At 40.0% G+C, this 15,284-nt stretch overlaps 2 protein-coding genes across 5 annotated transcripts in view; one reads left to right on the top strand and one right to left on the bottom strand.

Moving 5' to 3' along the window:
* The window catches only part of mycbpap (mycbp associated protein), a 52,165-nt gene that overhangs the window by 16,298 nt on the left and 20,583 nt on the right, over positions 1 to 15,284 (bottom strand). Inside the window, exons 1-2 of one of the 4 annotated variants that reach the window (XM_088341334.1) lie at positions 3,192 to 3,290; positions 301 to 417 (exon numbers count right to left, since the gene is read on the bottom strand). In XM_088341334.1, coding sequence (XP_088197460.1) covers positions 301 to 388 — 88 coding nt within the window. In that variant the 5' untranslated portion in view covers positions 389 to 417; positions 3,192 to 3,290. Of the gene's footprint in view, positions 1 to 300; positions 418 to 3,152; positions 3,291 to 15,284 lie in introns of those variants that run through there. The other 3 variants (XM_088341333.1, XM_088341335.1, XM_088341336.1) reach the window with 3 other exon arrangements.
* Positions 7,818 to 13,049, top strand: rasd2b (RASD family member 2b). Its single transcript, XM_088342902.1, has 2 exons — positions 7,818 to 8,352; positions 12,124 to 13,049. The coding sequence occupies exons 1-2, from the start codon at positions 7,818 to 7,820 to the stop codon at positions 12,624 to 12,626; spliced, it is 1,038 nt and encodes a 345-aa protein (XP_088199028.1). The 3' UTR covers positions 12,627 to 13,049.

The following is a 15,284-nucleotide window of genomic DNA, read 5'->3' as shown; positions in this document are numbered from 1 at the left end:
AGAAATATGGCAGAGAGGGAACTATCTTTATTCAGCAACATTCATCCACGTTCGAAGTCTCTCCGAGAGACACTGGCATTTATACTGCGTTCAACAAGATCACGCAATGTTTTTCCTCAGAATCTAAAGCATTTTTTCCCGGAATCGACAGTGTTTTTTCCGGCCCCGACTTTGCTCAGTCAACGTCTTGTGACCTATTGCATCAACATTGTCTCATAACATCCTGCCAGATGTCTGCACACAACAGGCCACCGTCAGCTCCAAGGCCGCTGACTTACAGTTAATCCACAACAAACGCACCTAAATGAGATTGGGAACTGAAGCGCCGGGAACCAGGAGGGGCATTTTTGCTCAAGTCGGCTGACTGAGCTCGTGGAAGGTGAGCCATGAGATCGTGTTACTATTCAACCTTCAAACCTGGAATGGAAATGATAAACAGTCGTGAGCCACAAGGGTGAAGGTAATGTTGTAGGGGAATTTTCGAATACTTGCCGTGTCCTCAATTATTACTATTTGCATTGATTAGTATTGTATGTGCAGATGCACGTCAGAATTCAATTGAATTATTTTGACTCAAATTTGTAATGAGCCTCAAACATGTATGTACCGTATTTTCCAGACTATAAGGCGCACCGGGTTATAGGGCGCACCTCCCAAAATTTGTTTTTGGTCCTATATTTTCCATACATAAGGCGCACCGGATGATAAGGCGCCACAATGGGAACGGGGACAAAACAGTCAGATAGTTCAGTCCAACTGATTACCCCCTTAACATTCCCAAACCTTGCAAAAAAGCAAACACGTGTCTCAGACATGTACGGAAACAGTGTCTGTACGATGTCACCAATCACTCAAACGCATCGTTCCAAATATCATTCGGAAGGTTAAAGTCTTGGGATTCAAGAAATGCCAATCATTTCTTAGTTTCCATTTGATTTTTTGCTGGCAACTGTGTGGACAGCAAAGTAAAAATGTGATTGTGCAGGGAAACGGGGTTCTTTACTGTGCATATGACAAAAAACACTTTGAATTGAATTGAGTTTAAAAATAGACTCATCACAGAAACATCAAGATCGTTCTAAAACAAGATACCGGGAAAATATAAAGCCGCATAGCTCACCTAAGTTCTCTTGCAGCCATCACGTTCATGGTGATACGTAACCATGGTCTTCTTACAACCCTGAGTGTAGTCAATCCAGGAGAGTCAAATATTTACAAATACAGAATAGTAAAAAATGTTTTCTCTATGCCGTAGTGCAACCCAACGTGTGATTCACATTCATCTTTTTCGGCCAATTGCAGGCTTTGTTTCGCCCCTTTAGCCCATGCGAGCCTGTAAATAATAAAAAGGATCCGCCCCCTTTACCTCCGAATAACTTTAGCCAATAGTGACTGATTCAAACGATGATTCACACATTTGTTAGGAAATGAAACGCCGGTATATAAATCCCAGCACACACCGCGTACGACTTCGCCTTCGGGGGAAAATCTAGTCGGCGGATGCTTGCCTTAGTTACAAGACTTTGCGACTTAATATTGATCCATATATAAGGCGCACTGTATTATAAGGCGCATGGTCAGCTTTTGGAAAAAATAAAGGCTTTTAGATGCGCCTTATTGTGCAGAAAATACGGTACATTTTTCTTGTAAGTTGTTTAAAAATATTTTTCCCTCTGTTTTGATTCCAGCCCCCCCCCTTTTTTAATAAATATATTTTAAAAAGACTCCGTGTAAGAGACAGATTTTTCAAAGGGATTTTCTGTATTTTCCCATTTTTTTCTTGATTTTTTCCAGTTTTTGAGGGGTGTACTTTTTGTTGTTCAAAATACTTTTTTCCCTTTTATATTGATTTTTTTTTCCATCTTTCCAGATAAAAACACCCCCTTTTGTCACTGATTTATCATTTTTAAATGTTTCCTTGTTCTTGGGCGATATTTTTGTCGTTCAAAACATCTTTTATTTAATTTTCCATGTTTTTAACAGGTTTTGGCGTGCTTAGAGCTAGTATATTCCATATTTTTAAGTTCAATACCTTCTTGTCCCAATTTTCTAATATTTAGCTTGCGTCAAAATGCCAATGCATAAAAAAAATACTTGTGAACAGTATTTCTCAACTCTTATAGTTGCACAATGTTGCAAAGTCATTGCGCTAGTTTCTGATGTACATACAATTCAGGCCAGTCTACAAGCATTGCCCTGTCAATATTACTTAGCTATCTTAATATGTATTTAGATTATTTCATTACATGCTCATCCCCAAGTGACAAGTCTAATTTTGTTCAAAAGAAAAATTCAATATATTCTTATCAATGACAATACAGATGATTATTTTCCAAGATATCCATGCAGTAACTATTTCTTTTTGCGTATCTCTCTTAGTCGTCTTTTATCCTTTTTTCACTTCAAAGTCTTTATTGCATGTTTCACCCTAGAGTGCCATGTGTTTGAACTATTTTATTGACACTTTTAACAGCAATTAAACACATTCACAATTTCATGATATCATATTCTAACAATTCCCTGCGATTGGCCGCGCAACCAGTTCAGGGTGTCCCCTGCCCACTGCCCGATGATTGCTGGGATGGACTCCAGCACCCCCCCCCCCCCTACAGAAGTACTAATACGAAAACACTACAACAATACTACAGAGATACTAGAAAAAATACTAAAGAAATACTTCAAATGATTACAAATAGACAAATAAAATAATACTACAAAAATAGGACGGAAGTATTAACACAGAAATACGACCAGAAATACGACCTTATTGCATACTACAATGTCAATATCAATGACAATCTTTTCCATTCTATGTAAAATTGACACATCCAATATGGCGGACAAGCTGACGTCTTGATTCAAAGCGGCAACAGTTTAACCGTTACGACGCAATGTCAAAGTCACACTAACCTACATAAACTACTTTTGATTTTGTTTAACAATAAATACACTGTTGAATATCCTGACCGTCATTATGGTTTGAAAATAAAATAAATATAAAAGAGAAGCGTAATCCTGATATAGTAGCACGAGCTGTTTGTGTCAATAACGTATGGATTTCAAGAAAAACAGAAAATACAAAACATTCTGAAGAGTTGAGTAGACGATTAAATGAGTAAAATCAATTAATGAATGAGAAATTAGTTACAAACTTGCTCGTTAAAAACGTTAGTTTCCTCTTTAGCGTTCACCTCGAAACGCGGCATCTTCCGGGTGTCATCAAAAGCACCTGGCAACCGTGGGCACGTAATTACCGTAATACCGACAATGACGCGCACGTACCTTAATACTCCGCAGTGCTGCGCAGCTTGATTTAAGGGTGGAAAAGAGTTTGCAATTCTGACGTTTTACCTTCAGTAGCGAAGAAAACGCTTTTAAATAGAAATTGCGTGCATTTAATCGACGTGCGAAGGGCTTTAATGCTCTGAGTCACAGGTGTCAAAGAGGCGGCCCGCGGGCCAGATCAGGCCCGGTAAGGGATTGAATCCGGCCCGACAACACTCGGAGAAGCGCAAGAGAAAAACAAGCTGCAGGTTGAAATATGTCCACTTGATGTTGCCAAAGCCAGGTGCCTCTCACAAAGACACTGTACTTGTATTTATTTATTTATTTCTCTCTCTCTCTCTCTCTCTCTCTCTCTTCCACCCCTTTTCTCCCACTCTGTCTCTTTCTCTCTCTCTGTCTTTTGACCTCTTTTGCTCTTACTTCCTTTTTTCCTTTTCTCTCTTTTCTCTTTCTCTCTTCATACCCTTCGCGCTTTGTTTTCTCTTTTCTCTCCTTCTGTCTTTCTATTTCTCTTTGAATTTCTTTCTCTCTCTCTCTCTCTCTCTCTCTCTCTCTCTCTCTCCCACACCTTTTCTCCCACTCTGTCTCTTTCTCTCTCTCTGTCTTTTGACCTCTTTTGCTCTTACTTCCTTTTTTCCTTTTCTCTCTTTTCTCTTTCTCTCTTCCTACCCTTCGCGCTTTCTTTTCTCTTTTCTCTCCTTCTGTCTTTCTATTTCTCTTTGAATTTCTTTCTCTCTCTCTCTCTCTCTCTCCCCCATACCTTTTCTCCCGCTCTGTCTCTTTCACTCTCTGTGTCTCTCTTTTTCTCATCCTTTGTTGCCCTTTGTCTCCTTCTCCCTCTGTGTCTTTTAACCTCTTTTGCTCTTACTTCCTTTTTTCCTTTTCTCTCTTTCTCTCTTAATACCCTTTGCACTTTGTTTTCTCTTTTCTCTCCTTCTGTCTTTATATTTCTCTTTAGATTTCTTTCTTCCTCTTCTTTTCTTTTCCCCCTCTCTCACAACTTTTTATCGTTTGTTTCTCACGCTCTCTCCCTCTCTCTCTTTTTCTTTCTTTGTCCCGCCCTCTCTCCTTTTCCCTCCCTCTTTCTCTTATTTCTTTATCTCTCTTTTTCTTTCTCTTTCATCGACTAGTCCGGCCCCCGACAGAATGTTTGTTCTATGGTGTGGCCCCCGAGTTAAAATGACTTTGACACCCCTGCTTTAAGTCATGGATCGTAAACTCTATTGATCTTATTCGCTTCATTCTGAACAATCGGTAAAGGGGTGGGCAAACTACGGCCCGCTGGCCACATGTGACCCCTCAGCTGTTCTAATCCGGTCCAAAATTTGAAAATAATAATGACAATATAAACAATAGTTAATAATATACTAAAGCACTAATAAAAAATATTTGATTAATACCAGTTTTGTCCACATTGTCTACAAAAATACATGTTTAGTGCTTCAAAACAGAGATCTAATGTATTATTTTGCTTTAACTGTGAAAAGAAAATAGTACTACAAAAACTCTACAACAATATTACTTTTATACAAAAATACTCCTCCAGAAGTGCCGCAGTTATAATACACCAGAAATGCTAGAACACACAACTAAAATAAATACTACGGAAGTACTAATACGGAAATACTACAGAGATACCACAAAAATACTAAACAAATACTTCAAAATATTACAAATACACCAATACAGTAATACCAAATAAATATGACTGAAGTATTAACACAGAAATATGACAAAAATACTACAACAATAATACTTTTATACAAAAATACTACTTCAGTAGTGCTGCAGTAATAATACTACAAAAATACTAGAACACACATCTAAAATAAGAAATCCTACAGAAGTACTAATACGAAAATACTACAACAATACTACAGAGATACTACAAAAAACTAAAGAAATACTTCAAATGATTACAAATAGACAAATGAAATAATACTACAAAAATAGGACGGAAGTATTAACACAGAAATACGACAAAAATACTATAGAGATATTAAAAAAATACTACAACAGTATTACTTTCATACAACCATACTACTCCAGAAGTGCTACAGTAATAATACTACCGAAATACTAGAACACACAACAATAATAAGAAATACTAAAGAAGAACTAATACGGAAATACTACAAGAATACTACAGAGGTACTACAAAAATACTGAAATACTTCAAAATACAAATATACAAATACAGTAATACTAAAAAAATATGAGGAAAGAATTAACACAGAAATACGACAAAAATTATACAGATATACTAAAAAGATACTACCGAGATACTACAAAATAACTAAAGAAATATGACCAAAATACAACTGCAACAATATTACAAAAATACAAGAAAACTTTAAAAATACGACAACAATAATACCACAAAATACAACTGAAATAATACTATAAAAATACCACATGGTTACTATAGAAATACAACTGCAATAATAGTACAAAAATACTACAGAAATATGACCAAAATACAACTGCAACAATACTACCAAAATACAATAAAACTATAAAAATACGGCAACAATAATACCTCAAAATACAACTCCAATAATACTATTAAAATCCGGCATGGGGACGATAAAAATAGAGCTGCAATAATAGTACCAAAATACTACTAAAACACTACTACAGAGATACTACAAATATACTACAAAAACACTACTACATAGATACTACAAATATTCTAGAGAAATATGACCAAAATACAATTGCAACAATACTACAGAAATACAATAAAACTGTAAAAATACGACAGCAATAATACCACAAAATATAACTTCAATAATACTATAAAAATATTACATGGATCCTATAAAAATACAACTGCTATAATAGTACATAAATACTACAGAAACACTATTACAGAGATACTACAAATATACTACAGAAACACTACTACATAGATACTACAAATATACTACAGAAATATGACAAAAATAAAACTTCAACCATACTACAAAAATACAATAAAACTATAAAAATACAACAACAATAATACCACAAAATATAACTGCAATAATAGTACAAAAATGCTACGGAAAAACTACTACAGAAATGGTACAAAAATACTACAGAGATACTACAAAAAGGCTACATAAATATGACCTAAATACAACTTCAACAATACTACAAAAATACAATAAAACTATAAAAATACGACAACAATAATACCACAAAATACAACTGCAATAATAGCACATAAATACTACAGAAACACTACTACAGAAATACTACAAAAATACTAAAGACATACTATTAAAATACTGCAGAAATACTAAATACAACAGTACTTTCAAAATGCAATTAGAATAATACGTCCGAAATACAACTATACCGTACAATAATATTACAAAAATACTACAAAAACACTACTACAGAAATACTACAAAAATACTAAAGACATACTATTAAAATACTGCTGAAATACTAAATACAACAGTACTTTCAAAATGCAATTAGAATAATACGTCAGAAATACAACTATACCGTACAATAATATAACAAAAATACTACAAAAAACACTACTACAGAAATACTACAAAAATACTAAAGACATACTATTAAAATACTGCAGAAATACTAAATACAACAGTACTTTCAAAATGCAATTAGAATAATACGTCAGAAATACAACTATACCGTACAATAATATAACAAAAATACTACAAAAACACTACTACAGAAATAGTACAAAGATACTAAAGACATACTATTAAAATACTGCCGAAATACTAAATACAACAGTACTTTCAAAATGCAATTACAATAATACGTCAGAAATACAACTATACCGTACAATAATATTACAAAAACACTACAGAAACACCTCTACAGAAATACTACAAAAATACTAAAGACTTACTATAAAAAAAAACATAGAAAGACTATGAAAAAAAACCCCACAATGTATAAAAATACAACTATACCGTACAATAATATTACAAAAATACTACAGAAACACTTCTACAGAAATACTACAAAAATACTAAAGACTTACTATAAAAAACATAGAAAGACTATGAAAAAAACCCCTACAATGTATAAAAATACAAATATACTGTACAATAATATAAAAAAGACTACAGAAAACTACAGAAATAATACTACAGTAATACGACAAAATTACTACGAGACTAAAGTGATAAAAACAAGTTATTTTGCTTTCATTTTGAGTGTTTTAAAACCAATTTAACGAAATTTATATATTCTAATCTAAAACAATTTTAGAAATGAAAATAAGAAAATATAAGAAAAATGAGGTGTCCAGACCTGGGCCCCTGGCCCAATTTTGGAGCCCAAAGTGGCCCGAGACTCCGAAAGTTGGCCCCGCCCCTGTAGTAGATAGATCACGTGACCGAGCTCTAGGACGCGCTATAAATTGTCAGGACAGTGGAAACACGAAGTGAAACGCTTCGTCGAGCGCATAAAAGAGAGAAAAATAAATGTAAAATCATAATAATAATGATATAAAATGAAAATAATGAAGTTAAAATCAAACTAAACTAACAAAAAAAATGGAAATTATGGACGAGTCATCCTCCGCGTCTCCGCAACTCCTTCGCACTCAAAATTCCCTCCGCTCCAAAATTCTACTCGCCTACAAAACCGCCACACAAAACCCCAACATCTCCACGGGGATCAAAATCAGTTTCGGGATGTTCCACGCGAAAAAGAACGAGCGCCGAACGCGCGTGGACGCCACGCAGGGCGCGAACGGCGAGAGCGCAGCCACCCGTATTCCGCTGGACCAGCTTGCGGTTCTTCTCCTCCACTGGCAGAATCGGCGTCGCCCTATTGACCAGGAACCCTCCGAGTCTTTCTCGTCCACGAAACCCGAGAACTGCAAACGCATCGTGGTTTTGGGGGCGCCACGCGTGGGGAAGACCTCCATTTTGAGGCGGTATTTGCGGGAAGGATTTGTGGAGGACTACCAGCCCACTTCGGAGGATTTTGTCCGAAAATTGTTCCGGATACGCGGGGAAAGCTACCAGATTGACGTCCTGGATGCGTCCAGGGAGAGGGATTTCCCGGCTAAGAGACGTTTATCCATTCTCACTGGTAAATGCAATTTTTGCCATGAAAGCAATATATAAATAACATTCAAAAAGGCAGATTTATATATTTATGTATTTATCGTGATAGTTTCCTAGGAAACTGATGATGTAGCCCACAGGTGTCGAACAGCCGGCCCGCGGGACGGATCAGGCCCGCTAAGGGAATGAATCCGGCCCGCGAGACAAAGCGGAGGGAAGCGCAAGAGAAAAACGAGCTGCAGGTTGAAATAGGTCCACTTGATGTTGCCAAAGCCAGGCGCCTCTCACAAATACTGTACTTGTATTTCTTTCGTTCTCTCTCTCTCTTTCACTCTCTCTCTCGTCCTCCTTTTTTCTCTCACCTTCTATCTCTCTCTCTTTCACTCGCTCTGTCTCTTTTTCCTTATTTGTTCCTCTTCTTCTCTTTCTCTATCTGTGTCTTTTTACCTTATTTTGCTCTCCCTTCCTTTTTTTCCTTTTCTCTGTCTTTTCTCTCTCTCTCTCTTGCATCAACCTCCTCATTCTCCCCTTCTCTCTTTCTCTCCTTCTCTCTTTCTATTTCTGTTTGGATTTCTTTTTCTCTCTCTTTCTTTCCTTCTCTCTCACTATTTCTCTTTTTATCTCTTTTGTTTAACATTCTCTGTCTCTTGCTCTCCTTTATCTCTCTCTCTCTTTCTCACTTTTTCTCTTTCTTTGTCCCACCTTCTTTCTTGTTCTCTCCCTTTCTTGATATTATTTCTTCTTCTCTTTTTCTTTTTCCTCAATCTACTAGTCTTTCTTTCTCTTTGTCTTTCTTTCGTTGCTTCTTTTGTCTTTCTTTCTTTGTTTCTGTCCGTCTTTCTTTCTTTCTTTCTTTCTATCTTTTCATTTTACTTTTTTATTTCTCTTTCTTTCTTTCTTTCTTTCTTTCTGTCCATCTCTCCTTTTCATTCATCCTACCTCATTAGTTCGGCCCCTGAGAGAATGTTTGTTCTATCGTGTGGCCCCTGAGTTAAAATGAGTTTGACACCCCTGATGTAGCCCGTAATTATAAAGGCAAAAAGCAAAACCGAAAAAAACAGTACTTTACGGTGTGATAATGGATTACAGTCGATTTCAGTTTCTAAAAATAGATGACTGACATTTCTTTTCATGTTTTTAAGTAACCACCAAAGGGCCGCCGAAATCCAATCTATAAGTTTCTCAAAGGCAGAACAGTTACAAGATTCTGTATCTTTTCATTGTTACTATGCATTTCCGATTTTATTCATATTGTCCGGTATATATTTCTGGCTAATTTGGGGTTGATTTGCTTTAAAATATATTTATTTGGTTTGGAATTTAATTCGGTAGTTACTGAGTCGACCAGCAGATGATGCTGATGATTCCCCACCCGATTTAGTTCCTAAAATACAGTCTCATTGTATACTCAAGCTATAATAAACTTTCTCCCTATTTTTAAACTGTGCTCATTTTATTTGATATTTTTTATTGAAATTAACTGTGGCTGGCATTAGTTTGTAGGTCAGAGTCCTATAAGTGAATATTTTCCGTTTTTGGTATATATATATATATATATATATATATATATATATATATATATATATATATATATATGTATATATCTATCTCATCTCGGGGCAGCACGGCGGGGCAGTGGTTAGCGCATGTGCGGCAAAGTTCATGTCATGGGAACCTCCTGTGTGGGTTCAAATCCAGCTCCAGACTTCCTGTGCGGAGTTTGTATGTTCTCCCCGTGCTTGCGTGGGTTTCTTCCGGGCACTCCGGTTTCCTCCCACATTCCAAAGACATGAATTTCAGGTGAACTGGCCGGTCCAAATTGTCCCTAGGTGTGAATGAGCGAGTGAGTTGTCTGTCCCCGTGTGCCCTGCGATTGGCTGGCAACCAGTTCAGGGTGTCCCCTGCCCACTGCCCCATAATTGCTGGGATGGGCTCCAGCACCCCCGCGACCCTACTGAGGATAAGCGGTGCAGATATCTCATCTCATGTCATCAGCAAAAAAACTGTATTCGAATTAGAAACATAAATGCTTGAAATCTTTCTAATAACTCACGCTCTCCAGTGCCCTGCACACATCTTGAAGAGGTAGAGAGGTGACATGACCAAGTTGTGCTTCTACTTCAATTGAAAAAAAAACTGTATTCGAATGAGAAACATAAATGCTTGAAATCTTTCTAATAACTCATGCTATCCAGTGCCCCAGACACATCTTGAAGAGGTAGAGAGGTGACGCGACCAAGTTGTGCTTCTACTTCTATTGAAAAAAAAACCCCGCCGGTATTCTAATGAGAAACATAAATGCTTGAAATCTTTCTAACAACTCATGCTATCCAGTGGCCCGCACACATCTTGAAGAGGTAGAGAGGGGACACGACCAAGTTGTGCTTCTACTCCTATTGAAAAAACAACAACCCGGTATTCTAATGAGAAACAAAAATGCTTGAAATCTTTCTAATAAGTCACGCTCTCCAGTGCCCGGCACACATCTTGAAGAGGTAGAGAAGGGACACGATCAAGTTGTGCTTCTACTTCTATTGAAAAAAACCCCGCCGGTATTCTAATGAGAAACATAAATGCTTGAAATCTTTCTAATAAGTCACGCTCTCCAGTGCCCTGCACACATCTTGAAGAGGTAGAGAGGTGACATGACCAAGTTGTGCTTCTACTTCAATTGAAAAGAAACCCCGCCGGTATTCTAATGAGAAACATAAATGCTTGAAATCTTTCTAATAAGTCACGCTCTCCAGTGCCCTGCACACATCTTGAAGAGGTAGAGAGGGGACACGATCAAGTTGTGCTTCTACTTCTATTGAAAAAAACCCCGCCGGTATTCTAATGAGAAACATAAATGCTTGAAATCTTTCTAATAAGTCACGCTCTCCAGTGCCCTGCACACATCTTGAAGAGGTAGAGAGGGGACACGACCAAGTTGTGCTTCTACTTCTATTGAAAAAAAACCCCGCCGGTATTCTAATGAGAAACATAAATGCTTGAAATCTTTCTAATAAGTCACGCTCTCCAGTGCCCTGCACACATCTTGAAGAGGTAGAGAGGTGACATGACCAAGTTGTGCTTCTACTTCAATTGAAAAGAAACCCCGCCGGTATTCTAATGAGAAACATAAATGCTTGAAATCTTTCTAATAAGTCACGCTCTCCAGTGCCCTGCACACATCTTGAAGAGGTAGAGAGGGGACACGATCAAGTTGTGCTTCTACTTCTATTGAAAAAAACCCCGCCGGTATTCTAATGAGAAACATAAATGCTTGAAATCTTTCTAATAAGTCACGCTCTCCAGTGCCCTGCACACATCTTGAAGAGGTAGAGAGGTGACATGACCAAGTTGTGCTTCTACTTCAATTGAAAAGAAACCCCGCCGGTATTCTAATGAGAAACATAAATGCTTGAAATCTTTCTAATAAGTCACGCTCTCCAGTGCCCTGCACACATCTTGAAGAGGTAGAGAGGTGACATGACCAAGTTGTGCTTCTACTTCAATTGAAAAGAAACCCCGCCGGTATTCTAATGAGAAACATAAATGCTTGAAATCTTTCTAATAAGTCACGCTCTCCAGTGCCCTGCACACATCTTGAAGAGGTAGAGAGGGGACACGACCAAGTTGTGCTTCTACTTCTATTGAAAAAAAACCCCGCCGGTATTCTAATGAGAAACATAAATGCTTGAAATCTTTCTAATAAGTCACGCTCTCCAGTGCCCCACACACATCTTGAAGAGGTAGAGAGGAGACACGACCAAGTTGTGGTACTACCATTAATTTCCTATCTTTTCTTGCGCAGGGGACATTTTCTTACTGGTATTCAGCGTGGACGACAGAAGTTCCTTCGAAGAGGTTTGCGATCTCCGTCGAGAGATTCTGGCGGCAAAATCCAAACTAGCCAAACCATCCAAACAGAAGCCGGCTTTGGTGGTCTGCGCCAACAAAGTGGACCTGCAGGAAAGTCGGAGACAAGTTTCCCGCAGCGAAGTTCTGGACGCTCTCGGGGACAACTGCGTCTACTTCGAAACTTCGGCCAAGGACAGCACGAACCTGGAGAAGGTCTTCGAGGCGCTAGCTAGGCGAGGCGGGCTCCCGGCCGAGACCGGACCCTCCCGACACCGCAAAGTATCGGTACGTTCTTACGGGGCGGCGAAACCGGCTCCGTCGGAAAACCGCGATGCCTGCGGGTTGCTTTACCCGCTGGCCCGTAGACCCAGTTTCAGCGCCGAATTGCGTCGAGTCACCGGGCCTCAAAGCGCCCCCGGTGAGGGCAGAACCAAAGACCGGTGTCCGATGCAGTGAGAGTCAGTCGGCCGGGAAAAACTGGTTGGAAAAAGGTTGGAAAAACATAAGAAGAATGCAGGACGTCAGACCGTCTGCGAACCTATGCTCTCAGCTTGGCAAGCTTTTGTACTCTCTGACATTATCCTGCCCTGTTTTCCTGCCTAATACCTGTTGCCGACCTGTTTTCTGGACCCGTTTCTGTTTTGCTCCTCCGTCCTGGCCATCGACCTGTTTTGCTCCGTTTCCTGCCTGATACCAGTTCCTGACCTCTTTTCTGGACCTGTTTCTGTTTTGCTACTCCGTCCCGGCCATCGACCTGTTTTTCTCGCTGTCGACGACTACCCCTCCGCGTTCCTGCTAGCTGCTACCCGTGACTGATGATCATCGGATCGTGGATGAAAGCGCTGCTCTCTTTCTCAATAAAAACTGAGTAAAAACAAACGCTATTGGGTCCCGTCTCTGTATCTGGTTTGTGACAATAACGTTGTCATGATTACCGATATGTATCACCTTTGCCCGCTCCTTTAGCGCCAACTCCCTCGTACTTGGCTCCCTGTCCCTATTTAACCCCACTCCCGTCTGTCCCCATTTGTCAGTCCATCTGCCAACATCAGTTTACACCAGGCAAGCCTTTTTCGACCCCGACTCTCACCTGTTTTTGCTCCAGTCTGTCCCCCCGGCTTCGACCCGTTGTTGATCCTGACCACGTCTACTCTCCTCTCCTGGCTTACGACTCGTTTCTGACCCCGACCGCGTTTTTGCTCTCCTGTCCCGGCTACTGACCCGTTTTTCCATTCCTGACACTGCCATCGCTCGCCACGGAAGTCCCACTTCCGCGTTCAGAGCGACCTGCTTCCCCTGCCCAGCGATCACCGGATTGTGGGGGCAACCTTTTCCTTTCTTCCAGTTAAACTGAGAGAAACGTAACACAAGTGGGTCCTGTCTCCGTTCTGGTCTTGACAAAAGTCTTGTTCTGGCACGCCACCTTCGTTACCCCAGATGGTGCCAACCATTTAGGGAGCGAAACATAACTGTGCCCTATCTCTCCACACCTGGTTGTGATTACCCCCTCTGTATATAAGGACTGGTTGCAAATATACCTAGTCGGGTCATCATCACAGCACGGCGGCGCAGTGGTTAGCGCTTGTGCGGCACAGTTCATGTCATGGGAACCTCCTGCGTGGGTTCAAATCCGGCTCCAGACTTCCTGTGCGAAGTTTGTATGTTCTCCCCGTGCTTGCATGGGTTTCCTTTGGGCACTCCGCTTTCCTCCCACATTCCAAAGACATGCATTTCAGGTGGATTGGCCGGTCCAAATTGTCCCTAGGTGTGAATGAGCGAGTTGTCTGTCCCCGTGTGCCCTGCGATTGGCTGGCAACCAGTTTAGGGTGTCCCCTGCCCACTGCCCGATGATTGCTGGGATGGGCTCCAGCACCCCCGCGACCCTACTGAGGATAAGCGGCTAATGAGATGAGATGGGTCATCATCAATATCACCATCACACGGTTTTCCAGTGTCATCCCGGTTTGTGAGGTTTGGTTTTTGGTTTGAATGGTTTGTTAACAGGATTGGGTAGGGTTACTTGAACTGGATTACTTTCAATGACTTTTGGATTACTCCAATACTAAATATGCTAATAAAAGACAAAAGAAACTTAATAGGAATAAAATGACTAAATTTTGTGCATGCTTGGGGAGTAACGGCAAAAATAATGTTGGCAAGCTGTTTGGATTTCTTTTCATTTTGTTTCTGTCGCATTTGATGTTCGTTTTACCGGAGATCACAGAGATCAAAGCCAGGAGAGAAAGCTTACCACGTGTTGTGAGTCATCATTTGATTCATATTTAGTTTCTTTTGTCTTTTATGAGCATATTTGGTATTGGAGTCATCCAAAAGTCATTGAAAGTAATCAAGTTAAAGTAACCCTACCCAACCCTGTTTGTCAACAGTTCATTGACCATTCGTTTGTTACTTTGTTCATAATTTTGTCATTAAATACAATCCTAATGAAGCGCCCTGCCATGATTCCTGCTTCCATGTATTTGGGTCCACTGCTAATATGTCATGGTTGCCATGGCGCCCAATTGGCCCTGCCGGTGTGGCGCCAGCTGCGGCTCGTTGACAGATTGGCTTCCCTCCTATTTAAGCTCAGTGCTCTCACTCACCCTTTGTCAGTCCGTCAACGAACCTCTGCCCCGCAAAACGTGGGTTTTGACTCGGTCCTGATTCCTGTTGGTATTTCATGTCCGGTATTGTTCCTGTTTATTTTGTCCTGTTTAATATCGGTTTCCAGTTTCGTTCCCGTCTAGTTTGTCCTGTTTTATTTCGATAGCCTGTTTTGTTATCAATCCTGTACGTCCCGTCCTGTCCGGTATCGGCCCCACCTGTCTGATATCTGCTCGGGCAATTGGTATCGATCTCGTCGGCCTCTGGCTTCCTATCATTCCACGTCAGACTACTACCTAACGTGCATGACTCCCCATTTCCTGTAAAAAAGAGGGCTTGTGTGAGAAACGTCACGCATTTGGGTCCTGATCCGGCAAAACGGAGGAGCAAAAGCAGAAACAGGTCGGCAACAGGTATCAGGCAGGAGAAAACGGGGCAGGAGAATGTCGGATAGTACAAAGCTTGCCTAGCTGAGAGCATAGGTTCGCAGACGGTCTGACGGGTTATTTT

This window comes from Urocampus carinirostris, chromosome 8 (assembly GCF_059441175.1).
Source record: "Urocampus carinirostris isolate Australia breed hairy pipefish chromosome 8, RoL_Ucar_1.0, whole genome shotgun sequence".
Taxonomy (NCBI): Eukaryota; Metazoa; Chordata; class Actinopteri; order Syngnathiformes; family Syngnathidae; genus Urocampus; species Urocampus carinirostris.
Note: the sequence above shows the minus strand (reverse complement) of the source record. Positions and strands in the feature narration are given on the sequence as shown.